Below are 17264 nucleotides of genomic sequence, written 5' to 3' on the forward strand. Positions count from 1 at the left end.
GTAATAATATATCTCCCTAATGGTAAGAGAACTACTATTAATATATACCAGGCCTAAAGAAGAGCCTTTTATCAGCAGCCAGTGAACTTACCTCCACAGGAGTTGCCATCGAATTTACAAAACACGGGTGCACACTCCGAGCACTAAATTTCTTGAGCACATCATTCAATCTTTCTTGCTCCAAATCCATTCGCTTATACCCCATTGGTACCTCCCAACTAGCCCAGGTTATGGTCACCTCTCCTAATACTTCACCTCAATCTGAAACCCTCCTCTGGCACTATCGGCTTGGTCATACATCCTCCCATGCACTCAAAGCCAAGGCTTCATTGCCAATTAGCTCTTGGTTTGGCTAAAGCTAACACACCTATCTCCTTCTGAGAGAACTGCATCATTGGGTGAAAGCATGGTAAGGTGGCTTACTATTTGAGCTTTCTTAGCACAAGTTATAGTACTTGAGGGACACCACTATGATAGTTAAAATGTAAGGTAGATGGGAACCTTGAAATTATTTGAAGGAAGTGTGGGAATCAGTTCACTGCTCTTACTACAATCATTTTGGGCATCACGAGAGAAGGATTGCAAAGTAATAACCCTACTCCTCTCCTCAACTCCTCTTCCTATATGCATTACCCTCCTAATACTCAGCATAATACACCCTACATACCTAATGGCCATAGGCCTACTCATCGGGCTCAAGCTCATCACATAGAGGTCACTTCTTATGAGGGAGATACACACTATGCACCACTTCTCTTGAGGAGCACACACACACATTTAAGATGATGTTTGGCTCTTGGATACAGGAGCCACACATCCCACGATCCACAAGTTAGAATGGTTACACAATATAGAATACCTTAACAACCCTCTTGAGGTCTATCTTGGAGATAATAGTATCCAATTAGCAAGAGCATACGGAGATGTAATAATATATCTCCCTAATGGTAAGAGAACTACTATTAATATATACCAGGCCTAAAGAAGAGCCTTTTATCAGCAGCCAGTGAACTTACCTCCACAGGAATTGCCATCGAATTTACAAAACACGGGTGCACACTCCGAGCACTAAATTTCTTGAGTACATCATTCAATCTTTCTTGCTCCAAATCCATTCGCTTATACCCCATTGGTACCTCCCAACTAGCCCAAGTTATGGTCACCTCTCCTAATACTTCACCTCAATCTGAAACCCTCCTCTGGCACTATCAGCTTGGTCATACATCCTCCCATGCACTCAATGCCAAGGCTTCATTGCTAATTAGCTCTTGGTTTGACTAAAGCTAACACACCTATCTCCTTCTGTGAGAACTGCATCATTGGGTGAAAGCATGGTAAGGTGGCTTACTATTTGAGCTTTTTTAGCACAAGTTATAGTACTTGAGGGACACCACTATGATAGTTAAAATGTAAGGTAGATGGGAATCTTGAAATTATTTGATTTTGCATGTTGAATACCAAGACTGTCTCTCTCTTTCCCTCTCTCTCTCTCTCTCTCTCTCTCTCATACGTGCACACATACAGAGATTTTGCATGTTGAATACCAAGGCTCTCTCTCTCTCTCTCTCTCTCTCTCTCTCTCACACACACACACACACACACGCGCACACAACTCAAACGCAAGGGAGAGAAACTCAAGAAGGTGAGAGAAGCCCGTGTACAGGGCAAGTGGGCAGTCTACCGTGGCGGTAAGGCTATCATACATGAGTTTTGTACTCCAAAGCCTACCACTACACCGATCGCCCCACCTACCTCCTAGGTTCCCCCACCCCCCCCCCATCCACCCACCCCACCCCCCTCTACCCCCCTCCTAAGGTTGATGTAATCAAGCCCCATGTAATCTCTAGCTAGTTTGGCCCCTGGCCCCCCCCTCTACCCCCCTCCTAAGGTTGATGTAATCAAGCCCCATGTAATCTCTAGCTAGTTTGGCCCCCGGCCCACCCCCCCCCCCATTGTATCAACAGTTCTCTCCTTAACCTCTCTCTAAATCAGGCCATCGTGAACATCCATAGATCATATGGATGTACTCCTTGTTTAATTAGTTTTTATTTAATAATAATAAGTTCTTTATGATTTTCAATTCATTTTTTCTAAATGCCAATTTTTAATTCTCATTAGGGTTATCTAACATTGAAATATCGATATTTAATATTTAGATCACAAGTTAATTAGCAATGAATACAACACATATTTATATAAACACATATAAACATATAGTATATAGCTTTGTACAACATGCTATATAGCACTATATAGTGATGTATAGTTCATCAGGTATATAGTGCTATATAGTTAAACATCTATATAATGCCATATAGTTCATGTGCTATATAGTACAAAATAGTGCTATACATTAGTTATGCTTTATAGTGTTATAGTTCATAGTTCTATATGCTTCATGTGCTATATAGTCCTATACATCAACTCTGCTATGTAGCAGTATTCAACATTTGTTATGCAAAACTATTCAGCTGTATACTATATAGCTTTAAAAAATATGCTATATAGTACTAAAGAATATGCTACAGATTTGATAGTGATGTTGGTATAGGCACGGTTGGCATCCGAAGAGATGGACATGAAGAGAGCTGAAGCTATGGAAAGTTTTCCCGTTCTCTTTTGCGAGCAGCAGCAGTGACTTTCGGGAAGAGAGCCCTTGTCACCCTTCCACCTGTAGTGGAAGATGATACCGGTGATTCATGTGCAGGACTCTTATTTGTAGATCAACCATGCAATGGTGTGGGATTCCTTTCACGCGTACAGCCTGCATTGGATGCCTTTTTCCTGCCATGTGGCCATACCTACCACATGTTATGCTTTGCACACATGGGAAGGGAGTTCGGTCGGTGCATGCACGAGGGTTGCACAGAATTGCTCCCTAACAGATTAAAGAGTATGGTGGGTATCCAAGCTGCTACAAATGCTTTAAAGTCTGAATTTAAAAGTAATGGTAGGTCCTTGAATACTAGCTTTTAAATTTGTTTTTGCGTTTTTATTGTGGTATTCAATGAGTATTTAACCTGATTGTTTAATACAGAGAAATCGACGACTATCTCTGTTGATGGTGATGATGAGAATGAGTTCCTTGGCCAGGCCTCTGGTACGTATGGAACATCATCTTTTGTTATATGTATCCTGAATTGACTGTCCTATCAATATATTTGCATGCTTGTGCAGAACAATTATCCCACGCAGGTTATCACGCACAAGTTGTCTCCCCCAGCTGTCATGAGGACTCGACATCGCCCTCCAAACGTCATCGAACAAGCATTGCATTTTCCAGTATTGGAGCTAGGCCAACTCCATTGGCTGAGGAGACACCATCTCAATGTGTTGACCCTATGGCTGAACCTCTGGCTATGGAAGATGTCGAGATGGCAAAAGATGATGACACGCCCATCATCAAGCAGAGTAGTGTACCTGATGGGAGACCATCAATGAAGACAGGATGTGGGACGCCTGCTTGCAGCAAAGAGGTTGAGGCACACATTGAAGTCATCACCGTCACAAGCTAGAGCCTCAACCCATGTCTCATCCTCCCCAAGGATCCTATGGTCCTCGCCCTTGACTAAAGGGGGTCGGTCATACCCACGGTCTTCGTGGCCCTTTACAGTCATCAGCTCTACAGTCCCCATCCCCACAGAGAGGACTTAAGACTCCTTCACCAGCAAAGAGACAAGGGCTGCAGAGAAAGTTGGTGCACTCTCCTGCAAGGGACTCAACCCCTGTCAATTTAGGGAGCCCAATAGGTAAGAGGTACCCTCGCACAATTTTGTAGCCTTTGGGCAATTTTGGTCCTATGTAGTGACATGTTTTTGTTCAATTTCTCTTGTAGATACACCGACAGGTAAATTCATTGATGTGGATGTAGAAACATCGGGAAGGTATTACCTTCAGATGCAAATGATGCACAAAATTGTGGTCCGGCAGATGATGTTGATACAGGGAAGGTGTTACCTGATGAACATACGCATGATGCGCAAAACTGTGGTCCGTCGGCAGATGCTGAATGTTTAGGCGGGAATGTGACGCAAAATGTTCAGTCTGCCTCAACTGGAGTTCTTCATGATGAAGCTGTCCATGTGGAAGATAAAGCAAGCGACGTGCAGACTGATATTGATGATGACTGACTGCCCTTGGTGATGCCATTGAAGTGTATTGTGCCACCTGCCAGAAGAAAGCATAAATGTTTGGTCTTTGACCTCAACGGTCTGCTTTTGAAAAGATATAGGATCAGCTAATATCCAGGAAAGCCAAGCGGATTTGTCATCAAACCTGATGCATTGCAGTTCCTACAAGGGTGTGCACAGCACTTTGAAATTGTGTTATGGAGCAGTTGTTCAAAAGAGAATCTGAGTTCAACCATAAGAACATGTTTTCCTTCTTTGAATAGAGAGTTTTTTCTTGATGTCCTGGCACAGGGCATGTGCAGCAGGGAAGCAGATTTTAAGCTGAATGATGTGATGGGGGTCCCTTCTGGAAGCCAAAGCAGCAAGCCAATATTCTTAAAGAGCTTGTCTGACTTTTGGTTTTTTCATCCGAATTTCAATAGAAACAACACATTGCTTGTGGATGATCATAGATACAAGAGTCTACTAAATCCTTGGCAGTGCTGCATATGGCCGGCATCTTTTGATCCTGAGGATGGTGACCAGGACCCTTGGTATTTGTTGAAGACTTTACTACCGTGGTCTGCAAATCCAGGCCAGTATGCGTGCGTAGACATGATATACAATTTCAAGGACACACTGTCAAGCCTTGTGATCAAGCATCGCAATAGGTTGCAATGATCAAGGGTGTAAATAGTGATGCACCACATTCTGAAGCTTAGATTGTTACTATGTACATGTATAGGGTTATCAAAAACTAGATAAAAACCATTTTGTAACTACGATTGTATACAGTTGGTTCAGCGGATGTAAAATGTTTGGACCTTTAATCAGATACTTAGTTTTTTGTAATCTTTGTGACATTTACTGTGGGAAATATTTAATTTTCAGGATATAATATTTAATTTTGACATTTACCATGTGCAACATTTAATTTTGAAGGTGACTGCTATTTGGCACAGACTGTTATATAGCACAGACTGCTATATGGCACAGACTGCTATATACCACAGATTGCTATATAGCATAGACTGCTATATACCACAGATTGCTATATAGCATAGACTGCTATATACCATGTGCAATATTTAACTTTGAAGGTGACTGCTATATAGCATAGAATGTTATATGGCACAGACTACTATATAGCACACTACTATATAGCAGACTGCTATATGGCACAGACTGCTATATAGCACAGAATGGTATATGGCACAGACTACTATATACCACAGATTGTTTTATAGCACAAGTACAAGTCATACCCCCAAAAGAAAAATTTGTTCAAGGCAAACAAAACTTAGATTTAAATTAAAAGAAAAAATGAAAGAGGTACAAAACTTGGTAGGATAGGTGGGTAGGCTGCCAACAAAAGCTTTCACCAACTGTATCACCCAGTGTATTAGAAGATAGGTGGGTCATGCACCCAATGTATCACATGGCATTGAATTGAAAATGGCATCATCTCCTTGAGGGGCTAAACTAAACAGTGAATCCATCTCTGCCATGGGAAACTTAATGGACCTAACAAGGTGAGTTAGGATATACACCTCCGGTTTGTTCAGACTAAACCGGTACTGACGGGTACCTACGAGTTCGTACCACATACCAATGACATAGTACGTTCCCTTCTTTATTCCATTTCCCCGCATGTCTTTGAGATTCTTATGTGCTTCTATTTTGGGTTGCATGCATCGTAACAGGTAGAAGTCAGTTGCTTCATCGTTAGCATCTGCATTAACCGCAGAATTGTCACCTGCAAAACCAAGAGATTAGCAAGGCTATCTAAAGATTCCTCATACAAAGGCTCGTCCACCTCAAACTCTTCTTCTGATTATTCGCCACTGGGCTCAAGCGTGATGCGCTTCCATTCTTCAACATATGCCTTGTTAGCACATGATCGCAAGCGATTGTCCATGCATGCATCACAAAAACATGATAATAACCTGGTCCTCAAGAGTGTAGGTGTAACCTTTGAAAAGCCACAAATGGAATGCATGGACCGCAATCCTTCAACTCTTGCGCATGCCCAACTATCTGTCATGTCTATGTCTCCCACCTTGATCTTCCAAAATGTTCTTCTGATATGATTTTTGTTGATTGGGCCATGATTGTTTGACTCTAGCATGGTCTCCCACAGAAAACGCACATCAGATGCATTCCTCAATGTCACTCATGTGTTAGTGCCCGTTTCACCACGGCACCTGCACCATCGTGCTCTCCTTTACCGTGTCCACTTGCTGGAAAAATTCCAGGACATCTCAACATTAGTCAACTTGTAGTACCTGGCAACAACATAGAATGGCCTTGCAACCTTAAACTAGGAGGTGCATCCAACCTTTAGTGTCTTTCATTTATTCGCTCCAAAGAAGTATAACTATTCAGCTTGATTACAGAGGTTTAACACTAGCTCTGTAATAGGACACTGAAGTTTCTTGAAAACTAACCAAGTTTATGGAACTATTTTCAATTGCTAGAGATAGTCCTAGACTAGAAAAAATCACAACTTTCTATGATCAATTTAGATAATGGATATCCATTCCTTTCCATATTTTTCACGTGTCCAATATGCAAGGCACCGTTTGTACAAATATGAGAGTTTGAAAGGTACAATGCACTTGAATGATTTCTACTTTTGTAGGAGGAATTATCTCATATAGTACAGAGTATTGAGATCACCAATACATAGGCAAAATCCAAAACTCATTTTTTATCTCTGACTTGGATATTTTCCCATACATGGGTGATGTTATGCCCCTTTTTGGACCATCATTGCTCCAAGAGTAATTTTAAAACTTGGAATTCTTACTCTTTTTGACTAGTTTTTTTTCCCAAAACCGTGTCTATAATTTATAATAGGATTTCGTCATTAGACTTGTATTGAAGCTACTAGAATATTTTTGCAAACCCTTAAAAATGACAGAAATTTGTCCTGTTTTGGTATCAAACTAGCCTTAAACATCATACCTCCGGGTGCCCATACAAGTTTTACATATATAGATTAGAGACGATCATCAGCTTATGTAAAATTAGGTAATGGACACACACACACACACACCCCCCCCAAAGTACTTGTAAACCCCGAAGTACATGAAACCCCAAGAGTGGAGTCTTGAAGGAATGAACGACATAACCATCAGGCTATGTTTCGATAGTTGGATTCAGATTAAACTTTTAAACAATGGCAACAACTAAATGGGGGTTATTAGCCCAGTTGTTAAGGTGGTTGCTTGTGAATCCCTGGGTTGCTGCACACTAGTTAGTGATAAGCATCAGCTCTGAGTGTACAAACTTTAGCTCATTGGCGTGGAGTTTCATCTACCAATGATCCATTATGCAATAATTGCAGGGCCACTACACTATCATGCTGCATGAACAATTGAGAGAGAGAGAGAGAGAGAGAGAGGGCCGGGGGGGGGGGGAGGGGGAGCAGGATCTTAAAGAGGCTGATGTGGAAATCATTACACCAGCACTCCACAGAGAGAGACAGACAGAGAGACTTAAAAAGTCGTAAACCATTACGCCAGCACTCCCAACGCGCGCGCTCAAACAGACATACCAAGTACAAATTTAATTCTCTTAAGTGCTTGTATGAGCACATAAAAAATAATACAGGAATAGCCGCATCAAGTCAAAATTTATATTGAGAATTCCACTTTGGGGTTAAACCCTTCTGTAGCTTGTGATAGCAAGCATTAAAAATGCAAAATGGTAGGAGAAAAATGACCTTTTCTATCGGATAGAGCCATTGGTGATAGAAGACACCGTGCAAACACCCGAAGATGTCGTAAACGTGATGTCTTTGTAACAAGCTACGCGCTTGTCATCTGTTTGTAGGTCCAATTGAACAGTCTCCCATATCTTCTTCTTCGGATTCAGCACATCGTCAGGTTCTCCATCAAACCCAGGAAACTGCACCCGCTCCCCAATCTTCGCACCCTCAGGAGGCGTAACAAGCTCTACCTGTAAAAACAACAAGAAGACCAACTCTGGTAAAGATAATATATATAGAGGGCCCCCAGAGGTAAAATGATATAGGGTGATTGTGTCGTATTTACAGTGGTATGCTCCGGATTTGAAGCAGCAAGGACCATGGCTTGCGACTTGATTCCCCTCATGGTAGCTGGCTTGAGATTGCACAGCACACACACTTTTCTATCCTGTAATACAAAAACCAGAGAAAAGAAGTGTTTCAAATGTTTCCCGAGTAACAGCATGCCTCTACAAAACTTTTATATAGGCGCGCACACTATTGAATGGCACGCTTGTGCGCAGTCTCACAAAGCCTTTTGACATTTTCCCTCGTGGGAAAGGGGTCCTTTCCCCTTTTTTTTCCCTGATAGTGTTCTAGATCATGAGCTTCTACAGAGAAGGCACTGCAATCCAGACACATGATTTCACCTAAGTTATAAACTCGAGGTAGTCCTCCACAAGACTATATAACCGTCATGGTCAAGGGTCGGGCATATTCTGAGCCAGCAGGTCAAATCTGACCTGGAAACCTGCTGTACAGTGCTTCTGCAGATGCTGATGTGACGACCTCTCATTGGCAAGTCACTGCTGCTGCATGTATGCATCTCCTGCATTCCAGCTGCTGATGTGTATACATCTCCTTCAATCTCCATTCCAGGTGCTGATGTGTCGCAACCTCCTCCACCACCCTCCCCACGACGCATGACGGCTGGGAAGGGCCCTTGGTCAGACTATCCCACCTAAGAGGTGGCGCTGGTCGTCTTGATCGGTGGAGTGGTCCTCCCAAGGGTCCTGCCCCTGACCGCACCTAGCTAGGTATGTGGTTCCTCCTCTGCAGAAACTCATGAATCATGATGTTAAATATTATAGGGAAAAACGATCGAAAAGGGGCTCCTTTCCCACAAGGAAACTGTCCAAAACTTCTTGTGAAATTCTAGGCTTATTAGTATTCTAAATCAAAGTCCAGAACGTTGTGGATCCTTTATGCCTTATGTGGAGCATAACACAGCCTTGTTGCCCCCAAGATGGTATAATGGTAACGTCTAGGTCTCATTATTAAAAGGTTGTACGCTGGAGTATCCCCTAGCCTCTTCAGGAGGGACACCTACGCTCCTTGGGGTGATTGCGGTGGTCATGGCTCTTGCCAATCCAGGAGTACTTCTCTGAAGCAGCTCCGTCCGGCCCCCGCAAGGATACTGACTTGGCAGTCTCTTGCCCAAGTATCATGGGCACTTGCCCAAGTATCATGTGTACGTAGATCCACGATGCTCTTGCCCAAATGGATAGAGTGCCTGCAATTGGCCAAGGTTGATATCCCCTGTATGTTTGTGCGTTGTGGGGGAAGGACCCACGCACTCCAAAGGAAAAGGCATATCCTTAATTTGAACAAGTTCTTGAGGTGTAACAATGGCAACGTAGTCCTTTCAGTCTGCTGCAATGAAAAACTAGGTGCAGTTTGACATGTGGAGATGATTTTAGTTTGCAAGCCACCTTGCATATCACTATTTAGATCTTGCAATTAATTGGGAAATAACCTCACAACACTCCCAAGTCTCAAAATCTTTGGGCACTCGCAGTAAAACAACAAGTTCCAGCATATCTACACATGCCCCTCTTTAGAAATATACAGCCCCTTGTGCATGCGTGCAGGCAGGTGAGCATGCAGGTGTGTGCGCCTGCGTCTGCATCGCTCGTGTCTGGGGGTGGGGTGGGGGAGGAGAGAGAGAGAGAGCGAGAGAGAGAGCCCGCAGCAGTGAGGGTATGGCGAGGGCCCTTGCCATTGCGGCTCTCGCCTAGCGCGTCCCCTCCTATATTAGCCCCCCGCGCTCCGCCCTCTCCTCTGTCCCCTCGCGCTGCCCTGCTTTTCCCTTGTGTGTGTGCGCACGCGCACGTGGGTGTGTGTGCATCTGTGTATGTGTCGTGTGTGGGTGTATTGTGTGTGTGTGAGCGTGCGCACGAGTGCACGCACGCGCGCTCTTGTGAGTGTGTAGGTGCGGGTGTAGTGTGGGTGGGCTAGGGGGTTAGGGTTTGAGTGGGTGGGTGGGTGTTGGTACAGTAGGTTTGTGTGTGTGTGTGTGTGTGTGTGTGCGCGCGCGCACGCAGCGTGTTGGTGTGGGGCTGCCAGCTTTTGGGTTTCTTCCATGTGTGCGTTTTGATCAAATCTGCTTCCCTCTCCTCCGCCGGTTTCCCAAGCCTCTGCCTTGTTCGTCCGGCCTCTACTGCAAAGTTCTTCGGCCGCAAGCTTGGAGCTCCCCATGGATTGCTGCCCAACATGAAGTTTCGGTGTCTCTCCTACAAGTTTCCAGTACAGTCTTTGCTTCATGGTCATGGTCATGGTCATGGTTCATGGTGTTGTTGAAAGAGCAAGTCAGTGAAAAGTCAGAGCCGGATCCAATTTGTAGTATATACCGTCTGAGGTGCCACACCGCTTGGGGCCTGTCTCCATCAGCTATTTCTCCATATTACCTTCACCCTTATCAGATCTGTATCGGCTGGAGTTTTTCCCCTCAGCTGGTGATGTTCATGTTTATCTCGAGGGGTTTTTTAACTTCAGATCTTGTAATGTTTTTGGGCTTTATGGCGTTTTTTGGCTTTGGCCATATTTTGTAATCAGCCTTTTGGCTTTTACGTAATGGAAAAGGGAGTCAGCCCTGTTTTTTCTCAAAAAGAGAGGGACAGACATACAGAGAGAGAGAGAGAGAGAGAGAGAGAGAGAGAGAGAGAGAGAGTATTCATACTAAGCACAGAGGCCAAGCCAGAAGAACACGTATTCCATACTGCAGCACATATGCAGGCCATGGGCAATCAAGAAGACAGCAAGAGTTGAAACAAATGGGAAACAAATGGAGAGGGGCAGTTTTTTGTCAGTAAGCTGTTGCTAGGTTGTATACCCAATGAGAAAAAGATTTTGAGCTCGAGCCTCGCACGCGTGTCACTTCGATGCATACTTAAAATCACAGAGGAAGCAATAGAACTAGCTCTCGTCTTAGAGGAGATCCCCTACCCAGACTGGGTCGAAGGCCACACGGGCTCAATTTCCCAAGATTCAGACCCAGCTTCACGTACCTAAAATAACTAGACTCTTGTGCAAATCAGCGCACCTAGACAAAAAGAAAAATTCTACAAAAATACTTACTCAAAACTACCAAGGTCCTTGTGATATGCACGATAGGAGTGTGAGTAGCACATAAAAAGGCATAGGCATAACTACTGATGCCATTGTGATACACACAATAGGAGTGTAGCAGCACAAAAAAGGTATAGGCATAACTTGTATAGGCAGACATGGACAAAATTGAAGCAGGCCATAGAACGGTACGAATACGTACGGTATGGTATGGTGTTGTACGACCGTACAAGAGGGGGTCATACGACATATAGAGGGAAACTATGCTGATAGAGAACCTCACACTATTCTAATTCAGTCCTTGAATGCAGGAAAGACCCAGAATTTTGTAGATAAAGTAACTTCAATGCCCTAGTTGAAAACAGTAAAAAGACATAAGAAGGTTCTGCAACCTAGCATATGTGTCTCAAGACAATCACATCCTTAAAAGAAGATACAATATGAACTCAAAGTTGGAAAACCCACCTGCATTGCTTCCAGAGGGATGTATTTCACCAAACCACTCACTACGGTTCTCGGAGTGGGTTCACCGACATCAATTTCCTCAACATACAAGGAATCAGCATCAGGATGTTTCTGCACTTTCTTTATTACTCCCGCTCTAATGTCCAACCTTGTTATATCAACAGGTGCTTCTTTAGAGTCCCTTCCATCTGACTTTTTCTTGGACACTGGTGCTGAGCCCTTTCCAGATTTTGGACCATTAACCTCTGAAAACAGAAACAGGATTTCAGCCTCAACACAACATACAAAACTTGGAACCACTAGCACATTTACGCCTTCTTGACCCTATAAGACTTGCGCCCAAGTCCTCCACGAATTGTTCTAGCAGTTCAACTTGTGCCTCTCAACCTCTAGGTTGTGGGTTCAAGTCCAGTTGGGTGCAATTTGGGAATGGACACCTATGTGTTCACTTGGTGTGCTACGTTAGTAGGGCTCTTGCCCTTGAACATTTGAGTGTGTCATCCTCCTCTGAGGGTGGGTCACCTGAGGGGGGGGATCATAGCGATCGGATCCACGTTCCAGCCGTCGGCCCATCTACGGTGTACATAAGCGATGCCTATGGGTGGCTCTTGCCTGATGGTACGTGGCCCTTGCCCACCGACCATTTTTCATGGCTAATATTTGGACGGGAGACGCCCCCCTTGTGGGCGCTCGGGTGTGTGCATTTCGGAAAAATACACACACATACATACATATGTATTGTATGTACGTACGTATGTATGTATGTATGTGTATATAAATAATATTTTATTCATGCACCCAAAAGCTCAAACCTACCCGAAATGGTGGCCTGCTTGATCTTTGCAGAAAGATTAGCCGCATCAGCAGCTGCTCTGTCCGCACGATCAGCCTGGCTTCCAGCAAATCTTTCTCGGTATTCAGTCACTTCACTGTCTTTCTGTAACAAGCGCGACATACGAAAATATGTCAAATGCAAAATTAGATCCTACCATTTTGTACTACATTTATAAAGCTTCGCATGACATGTGGATGTATTACCAATTCCAAAAACAAGGGTTCTGGTCTTCCAATCTTATGGCCACTGGGTACGAAATCATACAACGTTTGTATTTTCTTGAGGTCTCCAGCTTCTTCACACAAGGAAAGAGCTGAAACAGGCAAATTCAGCTGTGCAAGCGCCTGTGAAAGAAACCATCATAATACAGTAAGCTTCATTCTAGTCTACAGTTGTATGTCACAGGCATGAGATGAATCCAGGAATATACCTAAATTCACCTTATCAGAAAGTGGAAGTTATAAACTAATGGTAGTCATCCACAAGACTATATAACCATCAACTCCATGCATAGTATGGACTAGATACTACGACATCCCCACTAACGTCATCAGTGCCGGGTAGAACTTGGTATCAATATATGCTCCCACACACACACACACACACACACACACACACACACACATACAAGAGCATACATTAACACAAAGGTCACTCACAACTGTGCTAAAAACTTCATACCTTATGAGAGAAGGACGGCATGAAAGGTTCTAGAAGAATTGCTAAAAGAAGTACAAGGCCAGTGGCAGTTTTCACTACAATAGCACATTTCATCGAATCCTCTTTATAAAGCTTCCAAAAGACGCTGTCCTGAATTTAGGTAAAGCCATTTTAGCAACAAAACAGATGCCATTACGAGACGAATAGGGATAGGAATCAAAAGAGAAACCTGCAAGTACTGGTTGCCAAGATTGGAGATGGTCATGGCAATCTTAAGCGCTTTCTTTACTGAAACCTGAGAGACAGAAAAATGTCCTGAGACAATACAACAATTTGTAAAGTTTACAGACACTGGCCTTACAGCAAGGCACAAGAAGTTTTTGACGTATTCCCTGGTGGGAAAAGGGATCCTTTTTCCCAACATTATGAGCTTCTGCAGAGAAGGCAACGTGTACCTAGCTAGGTGTGGTTGGGGGCAGGGGACCGCCGGGCCCACTGCACCTTGCTAGGTACGTGTCGCGGTGCCTCCCTGCAGAAGCTCATGATGTTGCCGTGGTCCGGAAGTGGGAATTATACTAAAACTTCCTGTGCTAGAGACCTTGATGACCTTAAAGCGGCAGCAAAAATCAACATCAACTTTTTAGCCTACACGTAAAAGGGAAAGGAAAAGAGCGCAGATGTGTAGGTATTCAACCATGCGATGCATTTGATGTAAACATAGATGATAGTACCCACCTTTTCCATTGCATCAATGTATTGCAGCACGTTATCATACACCTTTGAAACCAAATCTGCTGTGAGGGCATGATCTTCTGCACCTTTGGCTTCTGGAACCACTCCATCATAACCCTCACCTGCTCGAGAAAGTAGGAACACCAATTATTAGGAGCTGCAGGAAACCTTTTTTTTGACACACCAGAGGGCCCACATGGAGAGGTGTTTATCCCTTACAAATATTAGCCATGAAACATGGTCGCCACGTACCATCGGGCAAGAGCCACGCGTAGGGATCCACCTATTGGGGCACCACGCACTGGGAACGATGGAGAGAACTCGCAGCAGCAAGCTGGGAACCTCCTCCTCGGGTGACCCACCCCAGGAGGGGGATCCACTCGAGTGTTCAAGGGCAAGAGCCCTAGCAACGTGAACACCAGGTGAGCACAAGGTGTCCCTACCCGAGGGAGTCGAACGGGGTTTGAACCCATAACCTGGAGGTTATGAGGCCAAAGCCTTACCGTTAGACCAACTCTTTGGGGACAGCTGCATGAAACTTAATCCAGCACTATGTAAAACAACCAAGTTGCCTCCGCGAATGAGACTAATTAAAAGTAATAATAGATTATAGGCCCTTGCCTGCCGGCTTAGCAAGAAATGAAAGAGATCTATGCACAAAGTTGCCAACATTTTTCAGCAGCTCATTGTTCTGCTTGGCCTGAAGGTCCGCCCATAAGAAATGAGTATCAGAAACCTGCATCCCAACAATGCACCACCTCAATACTCAAAACCTGAACTGCATCAAGACAACCAGCATTACCAGAACCGTGCGGCGACAACCAGGATAGGAATTTTGCCCAGTGGAACAAGATTAAATCTTCTTTAAGCACCTCTGGGCGATTAGTTAGTAGATAGTAACGCCAAACTTCAACTGGGATTTTTGTGCTCCGGGCATCAGTTCCGAAGACGCCAACACCTTTAGTCTTTGAAAATTTCCCTGCACAAAAATCCAGATCCCAGAAGCAATAAATACTTCATATTGGGCTACTGAATTCCAGATAGCTCAAGATACATACCTATATCAATCAAGCAATATGCCCAAATTCACCTAATCAGCCAATGCCAGTTATAAGCTCATGGTAGTCATCCACAAGACTATATAACCATCAACTCCGAATATCGACTAAATACTACTACATGCCCACTAACTTCATCAGTCACCAAATGTAGAACTTGGTATCAATATATGCTCCCACACACACGCACACGAGCAAACATTTATAGTATATACAAAGGTCTGCGTACTGAGTTTCTGTTATAACTCCGGAGAAGCAGGGCAGACTCAGCCATAAAATGAAGCCTAGCACTAAGGAAACATAACAAATAGAAAGAATTCCAGATATCTCAAGATATACGCTGTTAAAAAGACGTGCATGCCACACAAGGAGCACACCATCTATTTAGTTCACCACTTAACTTCAGAAAAATTTTTAAAAAGAAGTGAACCTGATTCGTAATTTAGATATTCTGTAACACTGATAGTTCTCATCAGGTTCCATGGGTCATTAGTGCCAAGTAGAGTACACGGAAATATGACCTGATTAAAAACAACATTACTGTAAGGAAAGACCCAGTAGTATCATCTGAGTAAACTGTGTTCCTTTGAGCGCATGATCCTCTGACGTATTCCTTTTGTGTGTATTTTGCCTTGGGGTTTGCGCCCTTGGGGTGTTTTTTTAATAGAAAGATTTTTCTTTTTGGAAAAAAAAAAGTACGGGACTGTTATGAACACTCACAGTGTGAAAAGGCACATTATCCTTTCCCATAAATTGAAAAAGCTCAACATTCTCTTTTGGTTGCCACCATGCCTTCCAATCAGCTGTATATGTAGCAGTAATAGATATATAGCCAATAGGAGCATCAAACCACACATAAAAGACCTGCAAATTAAGGCAAAACATAATATTAAAAAAAATCACCAACTTAATATCAGCATGTCATTGAGCACTCGCAGAGAGGCATAGAGATTTTAGCATTGCGGCTAGCATTACTGGCAGTCCTCTTCTTGAATCTTATCAGCATGTCATTGCTGAGATCTGGGGGAAGATTATTCATTCTCCTTGCATTTGGCACAAGACTATCACGCACAAAAACCAAGTACGCTGAAAGACTCTTTTTCATTGCTTTATTAATTTGGATGTGTAGGAAGGGAGTAGCGGACAGAAGCGGTACTTATTTACATGAAGTGCTCATCTCCTCTTCTTTCATATGAGAGGTGGTAGTCCTAGATGAGTGTATACTCCCCCGAAATGGCACCTCTCTCATATCCCTTAACCACTTTGAGAGATTTATTATATTGTATTTTGTGCCTTTTGGCATGTTCTTTTTGAAATATAATTAGACCTGCTTTTCTTGAAAAAAAAATATACACAAATATCAAATAGAGCTGATCAGAAGTTCTAAAACCTTATCCTTGTATTTCTCCAACGGTACAGGCACACCCCATTTTAAGTCCCGAGTGATGCATCTTGGCTTCAGTCCATCTCTGATCCACGCATTTGTTGTTTGAATAGAATTTGCACTCCAACCACCAACTTTGGAAGTCTTCTCAACATAGTCTTCCAATCTATCTTTGAGTTTTGGAAGATCAAGAAACAAATGTTCAGTTTCCTGAATGTGAGGACTGTGACCGCATACCTGCAAAGTCAGTTTCTTAATTAAGATAACCTCATGCATACGCGCACATTTCAGAAACAGTTTTTTATTATAATGGCAATAAGGAATAATTGAGAAAAAGTTTATAATTGAGAAAAATAGCTCCATTCATAGGGGAAAAGGGGAATCGTGCCCACTGAAACACGAGACAGAAGACAAAAATGGAATGAGAATTGCCCACCCCCCCCCCCCAAATCTCCATCAATGATCGTCTCCCCGCCCTCATCTAAGGCCGGCACACACGGGTGAGTTTCTCCCCGCCCTCATCTAAGGCCGGCACACACGTATGGTAGGCCACCGTGTGCAAACCGAAGGACTGGGAGATTCCCAACGGTTATGCGATCCATCAGTAGGGCGGTGCATCTGTGAACTCCAGACGGAGACCGGAATCGGCAGCGGTAGTCGGAGCGGCTTCCATGGAGTCCTCCAGAGGGAAAAGGCCAGAAACCGGGGTCACCAACGGGAGGGACACAGCCCTACGAGGAAACGGAGAGGCGGAAGGAGAGAGGATAGCCACCGTGTGCAAACCGAAGGACTGGGAGATTCCCAACGGTTATGCGATCCATCAGTAGGGCGGCATAGACATCAGAGTTTCTCCAACTCTTCTGTGTGTGTGGAAGGCTACCCCGTGCGAACGAGGAGATTCAAAAGCAATCTTGTAAATCGT

At 43.7% G+C, this 17264-nt stretch overlaps 1 protein-coding gene across 6 annotated transcripts; it reads right to left on the reverse strand.

The window, feature by feature from the left end:
* Positions 1-2496: 2496 nt before the first annotated feature.
* Positions 2497-16763, reverse strand: LOC147626498 (putative methionine--tRNA ligase). Of its 6 annotated transcripts, none has more exons than XR_015268601.1 (15): positions 16349-16761; positions 15679-15822; positions 15389-15479; positions 14773-14879; positions 14522-14636; positions 13904-14022; positions 13398-13463; positions 13190-13318; positions 12712-12852; positions 12490-12610; positions 11674-11918; positions 8168-8269; positions 7837-8072; positions 3958-4167; positions 2497-2784 (listed from the first exon to the last, which is right to left on the reverse strand). XR_015268601.1 is itself a non-coding variant. In XM_086816570.1 (14 exons), exons 1-13 carry the CDS (start codon positions 16703-16705, stop codon positions 7842-7844), a joined length of 1968 nt encoding a protein of 655 aa, XP_086672696.1. In that variant the 5' UTR covers positions 16706-16761; the 3' UTR covers positions 5408-6349; positions 7837-7841. The 6 variants fall into 6 exon arrangements, 4 of the variants coding, with proteins under 4 accessions (XP_086672696.1, XP_086672698.1, XP_086672695.1 ...); XR_015268600.1 differs by lacking the exons at positions 2497-2784; positions 3958-4167 and adding exons at positions 5409-5865; positions 6082-6349; XM_086816570.1 differs by lacking the exons at positions 2497-2784; positions 3958-4167 and adding an exon at positions 5408-6349.
* Positions 16764-17264: the final 501 nt, after the last annotated feature.

This window comes from Cibotium barometz, chromosome 22 (genome assembly GCF_041138505.1).
Source record: "Cibotium barometz isolate CiBa-2024 chromosome 22, ASM4113850v1, whole genome shotgun sequence".
Classification (NCBI taxonomy): Eukaryota; Viridiplantae; Streptophyta; class Polypodiopsida; order Cyatheales; family Cibotiaceae; genus Cibotium; species Cibotium barometz.

What these genes read in the sequence shown, in the direction of transcription:
- LOC147626498 (XM_086816570.1), bottom strand. Translation starts at nt 16,705, where the DNA reads ATGGAGCTATTTTTCTCAATTATAAACTTTTTCTCAATTATTCCTTAT. An exon ending in TTGGCAACCAGTACTTGCAG is followed by an intron (nt 13,319 to 13,397) that starts GTTTCTCTTTTG and finishes ACCTAAATTCAG; the next exon opens with GACAGCGTCTTTTGGAAGCT. An exon ending in TCCCTCTGGAAGCAATGCAG is followed by an intron (nt 8,270 to 11,673) that starts GTGGGTTTTCCA and finishes TTTGTATTACAG; the next exon opens with GATAGAAAAGTGTGTGTGCT.